The sequence below is a fragment of the Lissotriton helveticus genome, chromosome 4_1, assembly GCF_964261635.1.
Source record: "Lissotriton helveticus chromosome 4_1, aLisHel1.1, whole genome shotgun sequence".
Taxonomy (NCBI): domain Eukaryota; kingdom Metazoa; phylum Chordata; class Amphibia; order Caudata; family Salamandridae; genus Lissotriton; species Lissotriton helveticus.
Window position 1 is genome coordinate 979,374,454 of NC_136063.1, and position 22,651 is coordinate 979,397,104.

General features: G+C 45.1%; 1 protein-coding gene across 2 annotated transcripts in view; it reads left to right on the top strand.

Moving 5' to 3' along the window:
- Positions 1–22,651, top strand: part of AFG3L2 (AFG3 like matrix AAA peptidase subunit 2) — a 217,583-nt gene that overhangs the window by 34,475 nt on the left and 160,457 nt on the right. The window contains exon 3 of one of the 2 annotated variants that reach the window (XM_078687596.1): positions 12,609–12,677. The exons of the other annotated variant lie outside the window; for it this stretch is intronic. Coding sequence (XP_078543722.1) covers positions 12,609–12,677 — 69 coding nt within the window. The remainder of the gene's footprint in view (positions 1–12,608; positions 12,678–22,651) is intronic. 2 annotated transcript variants of the gene reach the window in all.

Genomic DNA, 22,651 nt, shown 5'->3' on the forward strand with positions numbered 1-22,651 from the left:
ATGCACATAACTGGTTCCTCAAAATCATGGTTCCCAATTGTGCCCATGAAATTCATGTTATACCGGTTAAGCAAAGTCGGAAACTTTATGATTCACATTTCAAGGGCCTACCATCAGCCATTAGCTCTATTAATTAAAAAACAGACACGCGTCTAAAAACAATACAGTTCTGTAGTTCTATCAACAAGGCAGAAGAACCCCCTATCAACGATTAGTGATTAAAAAACACCCCTTTTGCGTTATTCCATCGTTAAACTCAAATAATCATGCCCCCTCAATGATCCTAGGGCATAGAGATCGTACAGAGTCTATTAATTCTTAAGGCTCGAAATGGCGCCAGGCGAGTGGAGTTCCAAAGAACACAACCTGTGTTTGAAAAAGAAATAGAGCCATTGTACAAGCAGGATTTGCAATTTAACACTATGCATGCATCCCCGATCTTAAACCGCAAATGTGATAGGGATGCATAACATTTTAACCACCACAGCGTGTCTCCCTAGACCCTAAAGATCGAGGATAAATTTCTCAGCAAAATCTGACATGGTGTAAAAATATCCCCGTATATACAGAGAAAACAGGAACCCCAGGGCCGGCACCCGCTTACCATGTCAGATTTTGCTGAGAAATTTATCCTTTCAACGATCCTGTCTAGTGTCTCAGGCAGTGCACCAGTATTCTTCACTCTAATCTAACATGCACCAGAGGCACAGCACCTGTACCCTGAACTCAAGTCCTTCCCTAACTCCTGTGTTGCTCTGCTGGCGCACTGCTCTTTCGTCGGTGACGCAGATTGTACCCAGTGTGTCCAGGCACCTCTTGATCAACAAAAAGAAGTGCAGACTTGCATTCACTTGGGAACCGGGACTCAGAGGTCTGATGCTGGAGTATCTGAAGCAACCCTTGTTTCAGAGGGGGTCACCTCAAGCAAAGCCTCCTTGCTCTTGTTATCGGTCTATGCCTCTCTCCGCTTCACTGCGGTACTAGTTGCCAGCAGCGCCTGTGCTGGTTCCCTTCACCTCGGCTCCAAGCTGCAGTTGTGCTGAATCCTCAGGCTGGATCTGATGTCCAGCCCCCTCTGGCAATGGTTGTAGGCCAGCACATATCTGTTAGTGAACAGAACAGAAATCTTTAGACACAACATAAAAATAATCAATCAAAAGAGGATATTCTATTTCAGAAATGCCCCTATATTATTTTTCTGAAGAACCTCAAAGAAAAGGAATTTCAAAACCACTATTCTTTTAACAAACTTGGACTTATAAGTCATCACGATACAGCTTCTACTTTGTGAACTTTCACTATTGTGCAAAACTGCAGACACCTCTAAAATTATTTTCCTTGCATAAGAACAACCATGTTTTGCCCTTTATGACCATGTTCTCATATTATAGTTGCAGGAAACTCTAAAACTATGAATGTAACAGAGATCCATATTACATGAGTAACTGATATATTAAACATAACCTAGTAGGTACATGAATTTTCCAGCAAAACTTGTTTGTGGCAGACAATAAAACAGGCAAAAGAACATTTTGTTCTTAAAAATGTGTGCTAAGGGCATATGGGCTTCTTTCCCAGCATTGTAAACCATATGTATCATACTTTTCACAATCTGGGCCATGTAATATCATATTCAGGGGAGAAACCTATTCACCAGCTCTAGCAAGGGTTGTCAGCTTGATTACATAGACTTAACTAATGAGGGACTTGTGATGCCTCTGCGACTTATGTAGTGCCGTAATAACATCAACAATAATGGTGTTGCCACCTGGGAATTTTAGAGCAAAAACAACCCACATATAGTTCCCCTCAAAGGTCCAATAAGGGAGCATCTGTCTATTCTACCCATCCTTTCATTCTTATCTAATTCCATATTACATCAGTTTATAGACAGGATGAGCAGTAACATGGTGTGTTTATTTATTCATTTTGTTAATTCTAACAATTTGTTCAAACAGTATTACTTAATAGCCAATTAGACGTGCACTAAACATATTCACAGCATCTAGTGAACGAATGACTAAAGCGAGCCCAACCAATTTCTCAAAGCCGCTCCTAGACAGCTTAGACAGGCTCGAAAAAAAGAGAGAGAGAGAGAGTACACAACAACACGCTGGCCTGCGCACTTTCCATGCAGAATAGCTCACAATAATACACATTATAGGCACAAAAACCAAGAAAAAAGCCAATGTGTTACTTAATTTTGCCTGCCCTTAATTTGCCCAGGAGCTAGTCTCCCACCCCCCTTCGACAGTAGGTAACCTAAGCAGGTGACCTCCTGTCGACAATACACACCCCTTTTGGCAGCTGGGCAGGGACAGACTTGTAGGAGATCGATAACTAGGAGGAACCACACCAAAGAGGCCATGTCCAATACTATTGGACTGTACCACTTTGTATATTTTAGTGTACAAGCACATTGAGCTAACTAAAAAACATTAATCTAATGACCAACTCCAAATTCCTTTAGCTTATTGTGCTGTTTAACAGACTGGCACATTAATGCAAGCTTAATTTTATTGCCTACTTATCTTAGCCCTGGCACAGCAATCTTAATTTAAAAACTATTATTCTGCATACATGGCACAGCTATTCTCTGCACATGGCCCACAGACGCTGCTGCCCCTTGATAACGTTATTCAGTAGGATAAACTTCACCCTGCATATCTCCTACACTGGTATTATTTCTCAAGAAAACAGTGATATCCCATCTGCTCCTCACAGAATATGCAATATTTCCTTTAGCTAATGTTACCTAAAACAGATCTGTGGTGTCCAATCTTGTTCCAGGAAGGCTTAATCAAGGCCATAAGTTCATTGAAACAACGAAGTAAATTCTTCCATTTCTTAAATGTAGTTAAATTACAAATGACGATATCCTAAATATTATTAACATGAATTGAGAATTAATTTGACCCTAATTTTCCTAGGCACATTATAGCCTCAGACATCATTAGAGCAAAGTTTACATTACCTGTAGTGTTTTATCCTACAATGTTAGAATCAGGAAATGTAATTAATACAAAGGAATTAATTTGTTAAACTACTCTTCAACATTACAAGCAGGTTTTGTATCTATATTTTTCCTATTTAGAACAAGTGGCACTGAAGTGTGCGTGTGCTTAACTTGTGTTATTTGCTGTAGACCAAAATAGAAACAAATCTGCTGAAAAGGAAATGTTCCCCATTCAATCAAATACAGCCCTGTTTATTTATTTATTTTTATTATTACTACAAGGGCTATAGACTAAATGTACAGCTTGCATTTACACAATTATATATGTACATGTACACATCAAGAAACGCTGTGATGCTTTCATAGTGTAATGTAGGCCCCTGAAAGTGGAAATCACACACTGTCACAGTGGCTAACACCAGATTAAAAAAAAAAAATGCTCCAAAACTCCCTGCGTGGACATTTTGCTTTCAGTAGTACTGGTCAGTTATAAATGCAAAACGTGGCCTCTATCTGAGCAAGCCTAGCCCCACGTGGCCATCACAGCTCTAAGTAACTCTCCGCAGGACTGAAGGCATCCCTGCTCTGTGCCTGCGTGCTGATATTTTTAAAGGTAGGATGCAACTTTTACTCTTTATATTTTTTTATTCTTGTGCACTGTGCTTTTCTAGCACCTAAGAAATTGGCTAAAAATGTCAGTTTTCAGAATGCGATAATGGGCCCAGAACTATTGTGCATTAAAGCTTGCATAAAGGCTTGTAATGTAATTCACATGTCTGTGCAGCTACTCTTTGCATTACTTTTAATAACCTTTGTATTTGACACTGCAGCCAGTCGGCCATAGCATATTGTAAGTTTGTCACTAAGTGACTGTAATATCGTCATTGTTAGAGTAACTAATACTCACCTTTTTAATTTGGTGCAACAACATATTTAACCATTTGGAGATAGAAATTGTAATGTGCACATTGAAATCTGAATACATACTTTGCAAAGGGTAATTTTCTACAGTGCTAAATATAATAGAATTTTCTCAGTAGTGTTATTAGTCATTATAAAGATCATAATAATGCAAAAAACGATTTTAGTGCAATGACTTGTAATAATTTTTTTCATGTAGTATGTGTTTTTTAAAACTAATGATCACTAACCCTTTCGTTTTTTCTAAATATGAAAAGCAAGCCTTATTCCTTTCCTTCTGTCTTTAAATGCATTTATTTATAAAACTTACAAAACTTCCTTTGAAACTAAGCACAGAAGCTTTACTGAAACAAAGAACATTTGTTTCACTTTGTCTTTTAGAAAGCAGTAATTATTTTCTATCAGAACCACAGATGTGCTTTTTAGGAAAGCAACAAGAAAGAAAGTCCTTACTTTTATCTTTTCTCTTTTAGCCACAATAATGAAGCTGTATTTCTAAGTTTCAAAATTAGTAGTCTTTAATGCACATGCTATTAGGCCATTCTGTACTAGCTTAAAACCTAGTTGCCACAGCGTTTATTTATAACTTGTGCCTGAGCAAGGCCTGTGTTATTTATTCAGTTGTGTTTTATGACCCCTGCTCTGACAGACCGCTTCCTTCGGACAGACAACTTGAGCAACTGTTAAAAGCTCTCTTTCTGGTGCTAGGAATGAGGCTTAGTTAAAAACTAGCCATTCCAAGCCAGTCAAAATCTATTGTTGGCAGTGTGGTAAAAGAATAACGCTTTTATTTTAGCAGCATCCAATTACTCATAGAATGTGAATGCCTTTTAATATTTAATATAATGTATCTAAGGGTAATGCTGTAACATTTTGTATTGAGTCCTAGTTGTGTAAAACACACAAATTCGTTTTTTTCTGTGAGGCCTACTTTTTCTTATTGAGTTTTAATTCTAATTTTTTTAACCATTGTAGCAATAGGATAATTGAATGTTCACACATCTATACTTCGTTACTGCTTTACTTTTAATAGTAGCGTGCAGCTACTTAACATATGTTATATAATTCATTCTTTGAATTTTAAAGTGTAATTCTTCCAATGACATCTGCAGAACATAATGACGACAACAAACCAAATTGAGCTCATTCCAGACATTTTTAACAAGTGGCCACACACACATAACACACAATGCATTTTGTAAAGGCAAGCCATCCTTACACAAAGAGCACAGTCGCTACTCACTCAAACAAGTGCTTCACAAGCATTACCACCGGTGTCAGTCCACAAACCTCATAGACACTCAAACACACAATCAACCCACAAATCAACACTAGGACAAAAACAAGAGGCAGCCCACAGACTGTACTCAAACAAACTGTAAATCATATTTACAAACAGAAGAGCTCTGAAAAGCAGTCCAGAGACTGCACAAAGACAAGTAAACATACCAAAGACTGTTCCATGTTACAAATATCATAAGGCCTTTTTCTCGTATATTCCTTCCACAGTGTACTATACATTATGGAAGAAATACCGTATTTAATATACATAAACCTATGAAGTGTCCCCTCTAGGGGAGCTGGCTGACTACTTCCTAGATCCATATTGGTACCTCCAAGTCAGCAACACATTCTACGAAGTGTGCTAGGAGCAGGCATGCCAAAAATATTATAACGGAATGTAATATTATAATCAAATAGTATCGAATCCAAGTATAAAAAAATGGAGACAAAAAAATCTCCTCATTACCTGCCTTTGTACTTTGCAATATACAAAACAAAACAAAACCAGAATCTTGGCCAAGCAAATCCAAAACAAGAGTGTCGCTTAAGCGACCTTACCAGACCACATCAGTTGAAACAGCCTGACAGTTACAGTCTAAGACAGGAGCATTCTAGCAGCTACAGGCCTTTCTGAGCATGCACAGTGCTCTGGCTCAGTACTGAGGGAGTTAACCACAGTTGATGACTTAAGCAGAATTGAAAAGCAGGCAACAGTGAAGACGGAAGTAGCACATGGCTAACTAAAATGGATGCCATAAACAAAATGGCGTCCGCTTATGCTAACTGTAATTTCTGCGATTTCCACACATAAAGCTCCCAGTTTGGTTGATATTCAGTTTGAACCAACCACAACTATATACATATAGATATAGTATACGTATAGGGAGACCCCATTCATGACAGTGGTCACACTTGGCTTTTGCTATGTGGAGGAAGTCTGTTATCTCTGGTTGCTCCTCATGCAGTCTGGACTTCTCCTCCTGGACAGACTATCACAGGGCAAGGCACACTCCTCTATCAGTAGGCAGGCTTCTTGGCACTTGGGCAGATCCTCCGCAAACCTACTAGATGTTCCACTCTTGCTGCAACTATTCACTCCTCAAAATTGCACAATGTGACACAGAACGCATCACATTGAAATCAAGCCACTGGACTAAAGACACCCGGGTAAGATACCTCGGTAAATACCTTGTCAATTAGTTGAAGCAGCCGACATGCTGCGCTGAACTGACACTGCTCCACTCGTTGTAGAAATGACAAAATTACACTGGTAGCTAATTGGAACTATAGATGTCGGGCCGTGAAAGAAGAGTAGTAGACAAGGAGATTGAATAAAGTACCATGAACATCCAAGGAGAGGACATTGGGGGGGGGGTCTGTTGCAATAGACGAAGGATTCATAAATGCTTCACAGAGCAGCAAACACTCAGTACACTCAAAAACGTGGTCACAGCAACAGCCACCACAAAAAAAAATTAGCTTAAGCCTAAAGTATCCAAATATGAAATTACCTCTAGTGGCTTGAAGAAAGCTGTCTGCGTTACCTTCTGGCCCGAGGCAGCAACAGTGAAGGAATGTGGATTTCCCTCTGCACCCTGCCGGATGGTAATTACTCACCCTCATGGATCAGAATGGCCAGAATATTGAGAAGATCCACCCTCAGTCTCCTTAAACACTGGTATTTCCACCAGCTGAACCCTTAGAATAGCTTCTGCAAATAATGGATGCAATCAGTTTGCCATACCATACCTAAAATGAGATCAAAGCCACCAGTAGCCTGCCATGTGGCAGAGTGTTGGAACTACTACATCCCAAAAGTGGTTTCATCACATATGCTCTTTGATGTTAACCAACCTGATCAACTTCCAAGACACCTCAATGCTGGATATGTGGGATGGTGTTTGCAGAGAGGCAAAAGAACACTGCATCGGTAAATGAAAATGTATCCTGTCAGCTAAATGTAACAGAACAACCTCCATTCACTTCAACACATAGTCTTGCTAAAAATCTGCCCATCAGTGCTTGCTAAAAGTGCATGGTTTATTGTTGAAAGTAGAGGCTAACAAATGTATTGTTATCACTAGTGATCTCAGGTGTGATATAATTACTTTGCAAATGAGGTTTGATGATGACATGTTTTATATTGGACGTGACAGTCTCTTGTTTGAATATCTACTTTATGAAATGTATGTTTGTGGAGATGATGTGTATGAGGATTTTTGGGGGATGTTATTTTTGGGTGGCTTGTAGTCAAGTAGGCTTTTAAGGTTCGATTTTCATCTCGTTTTAGATGCAATTTTATGATAGGCTCTTTGTCTTTCTGTCCATGCCCAAATCTGAGCCAAACATCCCCCAAATGATTTATTTGACAACTAAAAATGTATATCGTGAGTAGAAGAAGTGTGCTTCTAGAGTCTAACGCAAAACATTTGTTTGTGCCAGTTTAAACCGCAGCTCATGTTCTGACCTTGAACATTTTTGACCAGAGAATACATCATTCTCTCCATTAGAAATCAGTGTGTGATGGTTCTTGAGAACAGTCTTGTGTCCATGAAGCCGCAGTTCTCTGGGCAAATGTATTGATGCCTCTATCTCCCATCCAACTTCTAACATTGACTGGGACCTGAATTACATCCTGTCCACAGAAAGAGGTTATGTTGTTGCTGTAGTGTCTTATGTAATGCCGGTAGCAAAGGCTTGATTCGAGGATGGCAGTGTACGAGATATTGTCACGTTGAGCAAGTTTTCGAATCGAATGCCATGTCGTGTACTCCAGTATCTACCGACAGCTGCTGTGCAGTATTTCAGTGTGTTTTCACAAACATTTTACAGGTCCTTTTTTCTGGAAAGTTACTTTTGCAAATAGTAGAAGTAAGTACCCTTATAGGGTGGGACAGTAATAGGTTAATTCCCATATTTCTGTGGTTTGTGCAGGATGTAGTTTTTGCCCCTTAGGTGTACTCCAGTGTGTTGTCCACAAAACGAACAGTCGACTTCTGTACGCATAGTGGATCAGAAGTACCCCTATAATTATACAATTTGCAGGTTCGCAATCACAGGCAGCTGTGTACCCCTAAAATACTTACACATAAAAAAAATCATATGTGTAAGACAACAATGGGTTAATATGCATCTTGGTTTGCAAATTATGCTTTTTAGTTTAGGGATTGTATTCCCACTGTGAATTATATATATTTGTTTTTTTCCCTGAGGAGCGGCCACAGACATTCCTACTTGATCCTGTATCTGAACTAGAAAAATGATTACCGCTCAGCCCTCCACAGGGCTTGGTCGCCCCACTCCCTGCTGCCGCTCCTGCCTGCCTTTGCCGCCTCTTGCCTGCAGATTCCTTCGCTCGCTGCCCGCTGCTCCTGGGAATTTCCCGCTGCTCCTGGGAATTTCCCGCTGCCCGCTGCTTCTTGGAATTTCCCGCCTCTGCCTCCCTGCGGCCCCGCCCCCCTGTGATTCCATTCGCCGCCACCCAGCTGCTCCTCCCTCCCGGCTCCTTACTTAAGGGGACCACAGAGTGTGACCGCTCAGCCCTCCACAGGGCTTGGTCGCCCCACTCACTGCTGCCGCTCCTGCCTGCCTTTGCCGCCTCCTGCCTGCAGATTCCTTCGCTCGCTGCCCGCTGCTCCTGGGAATTTCCCGCTGCTCCTGGGAATTTCCCGCTGCCCGCTGCTTCTTGGAATTTCCCGCCGCTGCCTCCCTGCGGCCCCACCCCCCTGTGATTCCATTCGCCGCCACCCAGCTGCTCCTCCCTCCCAGCTCCTTACTTATGACGCCCCCAGAGCGACCGCGCAGCGGACGCGCACAGCGGGAGCGCCGATTGAGCGCCGAAGGTACGCCAAAGGTAAGCCTGTCTGCGCCCGTCCGCACCTGGCCTGCGCCCAGCGCCAGGACCCCTGGCCCTCCCCGCCGAGGCAAGACGACCCGACTGACCTACGACGCCGCCACTCTCAACGCACTCAATGCCGGCCGGACCCACGCCTGCTGCCGAGCCACCCCGAGACGCACCCACGGACCCTTCACCTGCTGCACCTGCAAGTTCACCTGCCTCCGAACCTGCCCCGCACCCGCCAAGACAAACACCAGCAGCAACCACCTCAAGTGCATCCTGATCAACACCCGCTCCGTCCACAGACACGCCGTGGAACTCTGGAACCTCCTCGACGCTACATCACCGGACGTCGCCTTCCTCACGGAAGCCTGGATGAACGCCTCCTCTGCACCCGACATCGCCTTCGCCATCTCGGACGGGTACAAGATCATCAGGAGGGACCGCATCAACCAGACCGGAGGTGGCATCGCCATCGTCCACAGGAACACCATCCGCATCACGACCGACGCCAACGACTCCTTCGCCGCAGCCAAACATCTCCACTTCCAGATTCACATCGACCCTAAGACGACCCTCAGAGGCACCCTCGTCTACAGACCCCCGGGACCACGCACACAATTCAGCGAAGACATCACATACTTCATCAGCCCGCACGCCCTCTCCTCCACTGACTACATCCTCCTCGGGGACCTCAACTTCCACCTGGAGAACAACAAGGACCGCAACACCACCGCCCTGCTGGAAAACCTCGCCAACCTCGGACTCAAGCAACTGGTCAACACCCCCACCCACTACGCCGGCCACACGCTTGATCCCGTCTTCTCTTCCAGCAAGTACATCACCTTCAGCCACGCCACCGGACTCCACTGGACCGACCACAGCTGCGTCCACTTCAGCTTCAAAAGATCCACGACCCACCACCACCCGCAACAGGTACCTCACAGGAATTGGAGCAAGATCACCGCAGACCAGCTCACCACCTCCCTCAGCCAGAGCCCACCCGCCAACACAACGGACCCCAACGAAGCAGCCCGCAACTTCACACAGTGGCTGACCGCCTGCGCCGACGACCTCGCGCCACTAAAGAACCCTCCCAGCAGACCCAGAAGCAAGAAGGCATCCTGGTTCACCGACTACCTCAAGGACTCCAAGAAGACCTGCCGCACCCTCGAGAAAGCCTGGCTCCTCGACCGGACCACCGACAACATGACCGCTCTCAAACACGCTACCCACAAGCACCACCAGCTCATCCGCACCACCAAGAAGAAATCCCTGAAGGAACGACTGGACAACAACGCCCACGACCGCAAAGAGCTCTTCACTATCGTCAAGGAGTTCTCCAACCCCAGCACTGGCACCAACGACATCACTCCGTCACAAGACCTCTGCGACTCCCTCGCCTCGTTCTTCCACCGCAAGATCGCCGACATCCACAACAGCTTCGGCGCCCCACCCACGCACCCAACCGTCGAACCAATGCCCCCCACCGCCACCCTTCGCACCTGGACCACGGTGACCACCGAAGACACAGCCCGCACGATGAACACCATCCACTCCGGATCACCGACCGACCGACCCCTGCCCACACCACGTCTTCAACAAGGCCGACTCCACCATCGCACCCCAACTCCGGAACATCATCAACGCCTCCTTCAACACCTTCCCGGAAAGCTGGAAGCACGCCGAGATCAGCGCCCTCCTGAAGAAACCTACAGCGGACCCCACCGATCTCAAAAACTTCCGCCCCATCTCGCTCCTCCCTTTTCCTGCTAAAGTCATCGAGAAGATCGTCAACAGACAGCTGACCGCCTTCCTCGAGACGAACGGATCCCTCGACCCCTCGCAGTCCGGCTTCAGAGCCAACCACAGCACCGAGACCGCCCTCATCGCAGCCACCGACGACATCCGGACCCTGCTCGACAAGGGGGAAACAGTGGCCCTCATCCTCCTGGACCTCTCCGCTGCGTTCGACACGGTCTGCCACCGCACCCTAGTCCAGCGCCTCAGCAACATCGGTATCCAAGAGAAGGCACTGGAGTGGATCATCTCGTTCCTCGCCGGAAGAACACAAAGAGTCCGCCTCCCCCCGTTTCGCTCCGAGGCCACCGAAGTCATCTGCGGCGTCCCGCAAGGATCTTCACTCAGCCCCACCCTCTTCAACATCTACATGAAACCTCTCGCAGCCATCGCACGCCAGCGCAACCTCAACATCATCTCTTACACCGACGACACCCAGCTGATCCTCTCCCTCACCAGAGACCCCGACACCGCCAGAACCTGCCTACACGAAGGGATGAAAGACGTCGCCGAGTGGATGAAGGACAGCCGCCTGAAACTGAACTCGGACAAGACGGAAGTCCTCATCCTGGGATCTTCGCCCTCCGCCTGGGACGACTCCTGGTGGCCCCCAGCCCTGGGCACCGCACCCAAGCCAACCGACCACGCACGCAACCTGGGCTTCATCCTGGACCCCTCCCTCTCGATGACCAGACAAGTCAACGCCGTCTCCTCATCGTGCTTCAACACCCTGCGTATGCTTTGCAAGATCTTCCGCTGGATCCCGACCGAGACCAGGAAGACTGTCACCCAGGCACTCGTCACCAGCCGACTGGACTACGGAAACGCCCTCTACGCCCGAACCACAGCCAAGCTACAGAAAAGACTCCAGCGCATCCAGAACGCCTCCGCCCGACTCATCCTGGATGTCCCCCGACGCAGCCACATCTCCAGCCACCTGAGGAACCTGCACTGGCTCCCCGTCGACAAGAGGATCACGTTCCGGCTCCTCACCCACGCACACAAGTCTCTCCACGACCTGGGCCCCAAGTACCTCAACGACCGCCTGACCTTCTACACGCCCACCCGCCAGCTACGGTCCACCAGCCTCGCCCTCGCAGCCGTACCACGCATCCGAAGAGCCACCGCCGGAGGAAGATCCTTCTCTTACCTGGCTGCCAAGACTTGGAACTCCCTCCCCATCCACCTTCGGCTGACCCAGGACCATCTCGCCTTCAGGAAACAACTCAAGATCTGGCTGTTCGAGCAGTAGCATACCCCTCCCCCCAAGCGCCTTGAGACCCTCCCGGGTGAGTAGTGCGCTATACAAATGGCATGATTGATTGATTGATTGATTGATTGTTTGTTTTAATCACAGTTGTGATTGTCAGTAAGAAATAGGAAATATATATACAAAAAGTAATGAAACTGTATTCTACAGTTTTTGTATAAGCAAAGCAAAATCTGCACCCAACCAAATATGTTTGAGGATGAGTGCTTTTAGTTAGGGTTTTTGATTACTATTAGTATAAACTGGCTATGGCAAGGCAATTGTGATAAATTTGTGTTGTTTCCAATTTTGTATTATAATCTTACTGGTACTTCGGCAAGCCACCTCTCCTTCCAAGGTACCAAGTACCTCCAATTTTACCTCCGACTTACACCTAATGGGTTTCACGTGCACCACCGACAAACAAGTATGCACCTTACATGTTTGAATCAGTCATTGTCACTGGTTTCCACTTTGTGATTGGTAGATGAAGAAATAGGCTTTCTATGTGTAATACAGTTGTTATAATTGACTTTTTCTGCTTTGGTTTCTCTAATCAGGATTTGAGAAGTATTTTCAAAATGGGAAAACGCCAAATGACGCCAAAGGTCTCGCAAGTGAAGGGAAAGGTATAGTCTTGACAGTAATTTCAGTTTCTCTAAAATTGTCAGATTTGTCTCCATGTCTTGGCACAATGATATCTTATGATACCTTATTCTGTGGTAGGTTAAGAGCGTGTGTGTTTCTTGTTTCTTTGACAAACATATTGCTTTTGTTGCAGCACACTCACTGTTTCAGATGGAAGGAGAAAGCAGCATTACTTTGTCCTCCTAACCGAGAAAAGCCAATACATCAAGACTGAGATACCATTGCCAAAAGGTCATCCCCTCCAACAGCCACTTGGTATATTCGGCCTGGGTGTAATCCTAGGAGAAAACCAGATTTGTACCTAGAGGCAACAGATTACCCATCTAGTGTCTCACAGTACACCCTGAAAGCTAGGGCCAACCGGGCCAGACCTTCATGGTCATTTGCCATCTTCCAGCAAATAACAATACTTCATTCTTCATTGGGATCAACAGAAATCATGATTTGGTGCATCACAAAACATTCACTCCTCCTGTGTTCCCTTCATCAAATTAGCTGATTGAATCTCAATCGCAGGTGTATGTTTCAGCTTCACTAACTAGGCACAAATGTCATTTGGGCCCACTGCCTTTCCTGTCCTGTGCCAGTATTAATCTCGTGAAGTTTACTGTTTGAATAGCAGTATCTGATGCCACTACTATTAACTCCAGTGAGTACCAGTTAGTTCACACACCCAAACGTAGCAATAAAAATTTATGTTTTCCTTAAAATGTTACCTTTATAGGACTGATCCAGAACATATGACGGTGGTGTGCAGTGCCAAATCTGCAACATAGTCATTTGTAGGTTAGGCTACCATTGCTATAAATTGGATTACGTGTTTGTGGTGTAAGATGGGACAAATACATGGAAATAGGATGCTGTCTTCAAAATGTATTTTTTCTAAATCCCTTAACACATAATTGAAAGCCCAGTTTTTCTTAGCAACATACCTTGCCAAACCCATTTGTCTAATAAAGATTAGGACCATTCTCCCTGGAGCTCACTCACCATGCCATATAATTGTGATATGTGGTGTCCAAAGCTACCCTGTCAAACTTGGAGATTTCAATAAAATCAATGGTGTATTGAGACTTCCCCCTCACAACATGGTGTGGCGGAAGGTGGGCTGTGCATACAATGTAAAGGCAAACTGATGTTCAGTTTCACTTGAATTACCGAATAATATTTAATCTCACCATTCTGTCAAATTAGATCCCTATCTAGTTGGTAATCCATTAAGATAACTAACTTTATTGCTGATCGTGATTATTGGGATATGCTGTTACCAATCCAAGAGGTATGCCAACAATACTGGGTTATCCTAAAATCCCTCCCTATTTTTCACCTGCTTAATCAAAACCCCTGTGAGCCAGACCTGTAAAAGAATTCGGTTAATGGGAGGGAATAACAGATCGTGGTAATATACTTAACACTGTCAAAATTATATACACACATGAGGGGCTGCAAAAATTGGATCCCAGTGAGATGTGAGGTCCACAAGTTTAATCTGAAATCCGATCTAGACCACCTCCCTTGATAGCTGTAAGGCAGTAAATATTTTATTGTATATGGTTAATTGAAACTTACAAAGTCCGCACCATTTACTCAGTTTTCTGGATATTTACTGCCCTTGATAGCTGTAGATGTTCTCTCTATTTTTTTTTTTCAACTGACAGCTTTCCCTGGCCCCACCCTCGCCCTCCCCCCCCAGCGCAGCCCTCTGTTGCGAGCCACGCCTCTCCACGATGTTCTCTCATGATACGTCCCACACTGTGTTCCTGCTGTTCCTTCTCCTCCAAAGAAGAGCAAGACTCAAATGTGTTCTACATTGTCAAATCTGGGCCTATAACCCTACATTCTTTCACTTGCAAGGCTGTGGGAGGAATACAAGAGCCTAGAAAACTAGTAGGCACAAGATATTCTACCAGGATCTCTCCCAAGACCCCCAAACCATCACATGAGGTACAGACACAATCAGTGACCAATCAGTGCAACAGAGGACGGAACTAGTGAAGCACCAACTTTGCTTTCTACACCAGAATTCTGCTCCTTCATCATTTGTATAGAAGGAGGTCAGGAAACCTTGAAACCAGCCACCTCTCCCACGTTTAAGCCCATATCTCCTTGACCTCCTTTAGGCTTGATCTGCCAGGGATAATAATCCCATCTTGCGAGTTTAATGGAAACGCAAAGAGTTGACGTGTGCCTGAATGACTCTTGTATCTTCGCCTCTACCAGATTACTCTGCTTCTCCAGTACTAGAGCCTAGACTGCTGAGCTCTGATGTAGAACGTTTTTTAATAGTCTTAACTGCCACAGAACGGTGCAGACAGTTCTGGATGCTTGCAAATTCATTGTCAAGTTTGAGTCTGTTAGTATGCCTACGTTTTTAACCTTGTCAACTGAGGTCGGAGCTGACTCCATATTAATTGGCCATGATTGGAGATGTGAGCTGGCTAGTTTCTTGCAGAACATCAAAAGCTCCTTCTTAGCAGGATGCAATTTTAGACTGTTGTTACCCATCCAATGGTGACTAATGGAGAAAGTCAGATTGAGAATGATCTGGATGAGATGTTCCTCTGTCATCGGGGGGCTCAGTTTGAAAATGAGCTGAGTGTCACCTGCATACATATTGAAAGACATCCCTTCTTCTCCCAGCAGGCCAGATAGGGTGGGGGGCCATGAAGATGTTAAAGAGAAGCAGGGAAAAATAGACCCCTGTTGGACTCCTGAAACGTAGACCTTGGGATTAAAGGTAAACAGTGGAAAAGCTACTGGCTGAGACCTGTCAGTCAGAAAAGAGTGGAAACATGACTGATACCGATGGTCATAGCCAGTAGCCTTTGGTCAAGCAAGGAGAATATCATGGCCAATGGTATCAAAGGTGGCCAACAGGTCCAGCAAAACTAGGGTGCCGACTCGCCCTTGTCCATTTTGAGGTGCAATTCCTCTGGACTGACATGACCACAAGGTCAGTGCTATGGCTTTTTCTGAAACCAGTGGATGTAACCAGTTATTTAGGTGCCGGTATTCCACATTTTCCAGCCACTTCTCACAGAATGTCTGACGAAGACCACGAAGCCTTTACTTTCACCTTATAGCCTGAATTTCTGATGCCATGATGGCCTATAGCCTTTATTAGTAGTAACTCAATTAAAGTCGCTGGAGCACATCTGTGTAACTCACTCAAATGGATATAAGGCACTGATCTATTGCACACTCTAAAATAAATTCTGAGGTGGTCTAACCTAGAATGGCAAAGCACATTTAGTCAGTACCAACACTACCCCTCCCCCAGTGAAAATCCTCAATTACCGTGGTCTGGTGGCATAGGAAGGCACAGCGGCATGGTCAAGGGCTAAACGTAGCAGTCTGCACCTGTGGCAGAGAAGAGTCCGAGATCGCGAACGTTCTTCAGGAGCAAAGATTACGACCAACCTTTAAAGTGATTCCAGCCACCTCTCCAGGGAGTGGCTGATTTTTTTACCTCTATTAAGGGCAGGAAAGACACCACGTGGAGTATGGTTGTCTCGCAGCTGGCATGGGGGTTGGGCCTCTGGCAGAGGCTCCAAAGAAGGTGCATGGATAGGGGTGGTTTAACACCTGCATAGTGGGATCACCTACCAGGCACACCACACAGTGCATGACACAAGCATTTAAGCAAGGACATGCCGCCTAGTAGAAATTACAGCTAGTCAGCCAGGGCCATGAACTAGACTTCCAGAGTGACTATGGTGATACAGCGAGTCAGGCCCCGTAGGCTCAGGCAGAAAACTGCAGAAGCAGAGTCCAGGGGGCTCCCTCATGCCAATAGGAAAGTGGGACAGTCTGGTGCAGTACTAAGGGAGTACTGGACCCGACAGAGACCACCAAGGGCTTTCCTATACTGCGAAAGTGAAGGACATTTGTACTGGATGCCCTGGCCTGCACGCACTCAACCTATTTTATCATTCCTACCCCACAACTGCTGCAGGGGAAGGGAGACGGGGGTCAATTGGCCGGGGGGCACAGTATTGTCTGAGTATCCCTGGAACACAGTTTGATTCTCCTTAATTAGTGAAATGATCTCTTCGGAACGGGGCCTAAACTGCAAGGTAGAGGGTAGTAGGAGTTGTGTGTGGAAATCTGTAACCGCAAGTGGGGACAGGGGTTGGACTGCTATTGCAGAAGAAAACTAGTTGGTGGCAAATAGAAGAAAAGGTGATGCACAGCATGGCAGGGAGCCTAGGCGAATAGGGTTTCACTGCACTGCCCTAGCCCACGAGTAAAGCACCATCAGATATTACTCAAGGAGCACAAAGGATAGCAGAAATTGCCAGCAGGGCTAACGTTGATGGTAAAGGGCACAGAGCAGATGCTATCTACACACAATGCCCACAGGAACTCCACCACCAGTGAGTCTTAGTCCACAAGTGTATTGTTAAGGATCAAGGAGAATCCTAGTGCTCCTCCACTATTGCATCAATTAACATGGAAAGATCTCATGGTGAGCCATGCATTATGGCAGCGGCCAGGGGAAAAATATATCCAGTCTTCAACCTCTTGCAATAGCAATGCAAACCTAAAAAGCACAAGAACATCACAATGTTATTTGGTGGATTACCAGCCTCGGCACAAAACGTAATAGAATATTTAGTCGCTTTTGGAAAAGATCAAATTGCAGTAGTTAAGACAGACTTGCAGAATAGTCCCCAGGACATTTGGAGAAATGTGGCAGACCTTATAGATGGGGTCAAACACTGGAAGAGAGACCAAACAAACAGTTCTCAATATGTAAAACTGCAGATGTCTCCTGGCACTAAAAATGGGAAGTGTCATTCTCTAAGGAAAACTGGAAGACTTGGAAACCTGCTCACCAAGAGTTAACGTATGGGGAAGAGGGGTAATCATGGGAACAGAGTGCAATGATATCAGACTGACATGCAGGGCTTCTTCGAAGTAATCATGGGGAAACCTTGATGAGCCCCATTCTGAGTGCTCAGAACACACTTTTTTAAAATAAATAATTTTTATTGAAATTAACTCATTCAGGTAAATAAAGCATTTCACTAGTATCATACAATTCACAGTGGTACTCACAGGTTGCTTATCACATTATTATCAGTTACTTCCCATATCAGCCACCTGAGTGGTGTCTACACTCGAGCTCCCTCCGCTATTTCGCCTTCTCGAGGCCCCTCCCCCTAGTGCAAATCCTTCCCTTGTGTATGTTCCAATTGCCCCATATCTGATCCCATTTCCTCGGACACCCTCTCATTGAATATATAGTTTGTTCTGTTATCATGCAGCTGTCCATATCCCTATTCCAGTTCCGGAGAGTTGGTACGCTCTGCACCCCTCAGTGTTGTGCTATATTTCGTTTTGCGATCATCATCCCTAGAGTAGCCAATATCTGCTCTTTCCAATTTAAATCCGTCTCCTCCCAAATGTAAAGGAGACACAGCTTTGGGTGCAGCACTACATTTCCTCCCTGACTCTGGCCACTTCCCACATCACTTCCCTCCAGTACTCCTGAATCAATGGGCAGAGGTAATGGGCAAAGGCAATGGTAAAAGGAACCCTCTTGTCCACAATTTCGCAGAGACAGTGTGGTCATCCCCCTCCCCATTTTAACTAGAGTGGTTCTGATTAGGTAAACTCTGTGTAAGATCTTAAGCAGCTGGATTAATCGAAATCTTGCTGCGATAGCCACCTCCCTGGGGGACTTGAGGGCCGCCTGCCAATCTTCATCTTCGAGCCCACCCATGTCTCTGTCACTGAGCCCGGCGTTTCAGGAGGGGGTCTTGGGAGTTATGCAGCAGCTTTTTCAAGGTCAGGGATATGGCTTTACGATCCATGTAGTCTGTAAGGAGTCTATCTTCTAATGGAGAAGCCTCCGGGGGATTAGTTCCCGGTGTAGTGGCCGCGCGTAAGGCGTGTTTAACCTGCAGGTATCTGAAGGCTTCAGATGGGGCCATTGCGCATTTAGACTGCAGCTCCTCAAAGGGTATAACTCCCCCCTGTTTCCACAGATCTCCTATCGTCGAAATAACTATGAGGTCCCACCTGTCGAACCCTTGTGAAGTGTGGAGCCTTCCCAGTTCCTCGCTATCCCATAACGGGGTGCTTTGTGTCAGGATGTTCGACTACCCCAGTCCTTTGTTTACTTTGTGCCATAGTGTGATCGTGTGTGCAGCTGGACCAGTCAGAGCCTGTCCTTTAGATTTTGTGTACAGCACTTCTTTTATATCCCCATTTTCTAATAAGTGACCTGTCCATCCTATATGGGGGTTCATCTTGTGGTCGGTGGATCCACTGATTTATTACTACCAACTCGACTGCCCAATATTAGCACAGAACACACTTAATGACTGCAAGCAACTAGGGCTGTCACTTCCCACTAGTCGTATTTGTGAGACATCATTATTATGACAGAAAGGATTTTCTAGTGTCTAATTTCAGAGGCGATGGGGACATTTCATATAGTGGTGTTCAAATATTTCTTTATCAGGACTTAATTTAATTTAATTTAATTGTGGGTTTATATAGCGCTAAGAATCGACTCCCGGAGGAGTATCTCCACGCTTCGACCGCTGGGGAACCCGTCCTGGCTCACCCTGAGAGATGGTCCCTGATGGGTATCTCTAAGGTGCGACCAAGCATCCCCGGCGGTCTGGGGGGGGCCGTTGTGAAGATGAGGCAAGCTGATGCCCAGAGTTGCCGAATGTGGTTTCTGACTAGAGTAGGCACCGAGGCGAGAATTATCGAGTCCGCTGACCCTGGTCCACGACCCTGCCGCGTCGGGAATCGAACCCTGGTCCCGGGCCGTTCTCTGCTTACGGGTCTGCCGCCTCTAACCAGTGAGCCACACTCCACTCCACTAAGTGATAACTTATCTATTATCACCCTTCAGAAAAGGAAAAACGTAACCCGTAGCTCACTACCTTAGAAGCAAAGATGTATTACCAATGGGTACTCCGTTTCCAAATCTCTGTTGCTTGAGAAGTGGCCTAATACATAAACAAATTCTTTTAAAGAGTTCTGTTCAGTCTTACCCATTCCAAAGATGTGGATATGTACAGAGGAAGGCCTTGCGGAATTGTCTCTTCTGGGCACAGACTGGAGTGGCAGAGAGGTTGACAGCATAAGAAAGGAGAGACCGCTGGCAAAATGCATAGTGGATGAAAACTATACGACATACACAGATGCTGAGTGGAGACCAGGAAGATAAAATGGAGAACACGAGTGCCCAAAACATAGCATGACTTACCATAGACAGAACACACCACAGCAAAATGAGACTGGAGAGATCATGTGGCCAAGGCTGATACCACATATTCTTTATGTAGTAGTGACATGGTGGAGGGGCAGATGATACCAGGTGGTTGGGAAAAGCCTCAAGCAGGGAATTTCAGAATATGGTGAGGATGTAAGGAAGAGCTTATTCCAGTATCTGGTTTCAGTTCTTCCTTTCTGTACCTTACAATGGGCAGGAGTAGAGAGATGTTATCTGGAGGTAGAAAGGCAGAGCTGGCATATAAACCAGACTGAATGGAAAATTTGATTTTAGGATTGGGAGTTTAAATGTAGCTTCACTGGGAATTTAATGTGAGTGGAATCTGAGGCAGTTAGGCAGGAGGAGCGATCAACTGTTCTGAAGAAAGGTGATAATATGGAGGCTGGAATATAACATTAGAGGTGAGGCCACTACAGCTTGGTTCATTTGGGGCAACCGTTAATCCCTGGAAAGCAGGGATGCGCACCTTGAACTTTATGACCAATAATATAAGGGGGCTGAATAACCCTTCTAAAGGAGTCACGATCTTTCAAGAGCTGCAACAGAGCAACATGGATGTTGGCTTCTTGCTGGAAGTGCATTTGTTGAAGAAAGGGGTTGAAGAGAGGGGTTGGCCTAACGGCTAAGGCGCTCGACCTTGGACCTGGGTATCTGGGTTCGAGTCTCGGTAACGACGCCAAGTGTATCCTCATGTAACGTAACTAGTGCTATGTAAAGCGCTCTGATAACTGATTCGGTTCGGTTCTAGTTCGCGCTATATAAAACTCTGCACAAAAAAAAAAAAGATCAGGGGAGACTTGGCTCCTGTTATTTTGCATTACAATATCTAGCTTTGAGGTGCAAGAGAATCCGTGTTGAGGGTTCTACTGCTTAGCCATCTCCCGTACATATGCAGTGCTCCTTCAGTGATCCAACAGACATGTGGATTGTATTGAATCATTTTTTGCAGAAGTTCCAATTATTGCTAATCTCAATATATGTGAGGAACAATAAATGGAGATCCACCCTTCGATTCTGGATCAGATGAGGAGGGTTGAGGGGCAATACGGTTACACCACCCCCTTCTTCTACTTCTTTTTTTCCCTTTTCCTCCTTTTGTCTGTTGATCTTATGGCGTCAAAGTGGATATATTACTGTTCCAATGCAATATGATGGTTGTTGTCTTGGTCCTCTTACTAGATACTGTGGAGTACTTTTGGACATATGACTACTCCACATCTGTAATGTATATTTTACTGAATTGTATGTGTTTTCGGCTCATGCCTGCCATACTGAGTATGAGCTAAAAATACCATACAGTTTTGGTCTCTTGCCTCATCTATTTCGTCAAAAACATGAATTGGGTTGCATCTTAGTAGTGAGTGATGTTTGTAAGAGACATCCCTCCTTCCTTAAGGTGTAATATGCCTTACATCCTCCCCATTTGTGTCCTTTCCCCGCCCGATATGTACCCATTACATAACTTCTGTAATTGGACAGTTGCAACTTTCCCCAATCCATAATGGCAAGGCCCTGGGACTCACAGTATTCCACAAAGCACCAACATCATGACTCCTGCTACCCAACCCAGTATACTTATTCCTTATATTTATAATTTGCGAAACACCTTCAAATGACTATAACTCGTGCACCTCCGTACGCAGTGTTGTCATCTCACTCACCACACTGCATTAACTATAACTTGCACCTTCTCAATCCACTGGTTATACCCTTACATATTACATCACTTACACTATGAGGAATCATAGCATTGATAGCAACACTTAAGAAACTGAAAATCACATTATTTGTGGTAGCACAGTGTCTGTGAGAGTAACGAGTTAATGTGTGCACACACACACAAACACACACACACACTCACACACTCACTCACTCACTCTGAAGGTTCTGACAAAAAAAACATGAAATATACAAATTTTGTCTCGGATCGCAATCTACATACTGTTTTAAACTAATGAAACTACTGAAATTCACCAGTTATAGTTATCTCAAGTAACTATAACTCACACCCTAAACTAACTGTAACTAGCTCCCACACCTTGCACAGTGTTATCAATGTCATGTCAGATGTTGCAGTCATGTTATCAATGGTGCCCTAGAATATGTCATGAGTGCTGTAATACATATATTTAATTAAATGTTGGAAATACATGAGGCTGCCATGACAGACCAGACCTGAAAACCAAGGCTAAAACAGACCTGAATTTAGTTAACTGGCCTCAACCTCAGTAACTATTTTTCTCATTAACAATTACAGCTGGAACCTACTTTGTAATTAAACTTTGTTACTGTGGTTTATTTTTTTTTAAACTTTTTTTTACCTCTCATATTTTTTTTTCAGCTTCTACTTTTTGACCCATATGCACTGGAGTTTGAATGGGCAGTTGCATATGACAAAGCAACACAAGCAATGGCATCAGTTAACGTTCTCCTGAAAAGGTTTTTTTGCACCAAAAGGTTTAGAGGAGGCTACGCTGAAACTCCTCATAAAGAATGCAAAGCGGTGTCCCAGAGCAGGAACTGTGCAAACATCCATAGGAGTGAAGATACCTCTTGACCGACCCGGAGCATTAGTGCAGCTCTAAATCCCATGCAACGTCTCAAAAGCACACCATTATTTGCATTTGATTGGCAGATAAAGCCCTCAATATGCAATGTGTTGTAAATACAACCTTGCATGAATGGACCAAAGTTGCA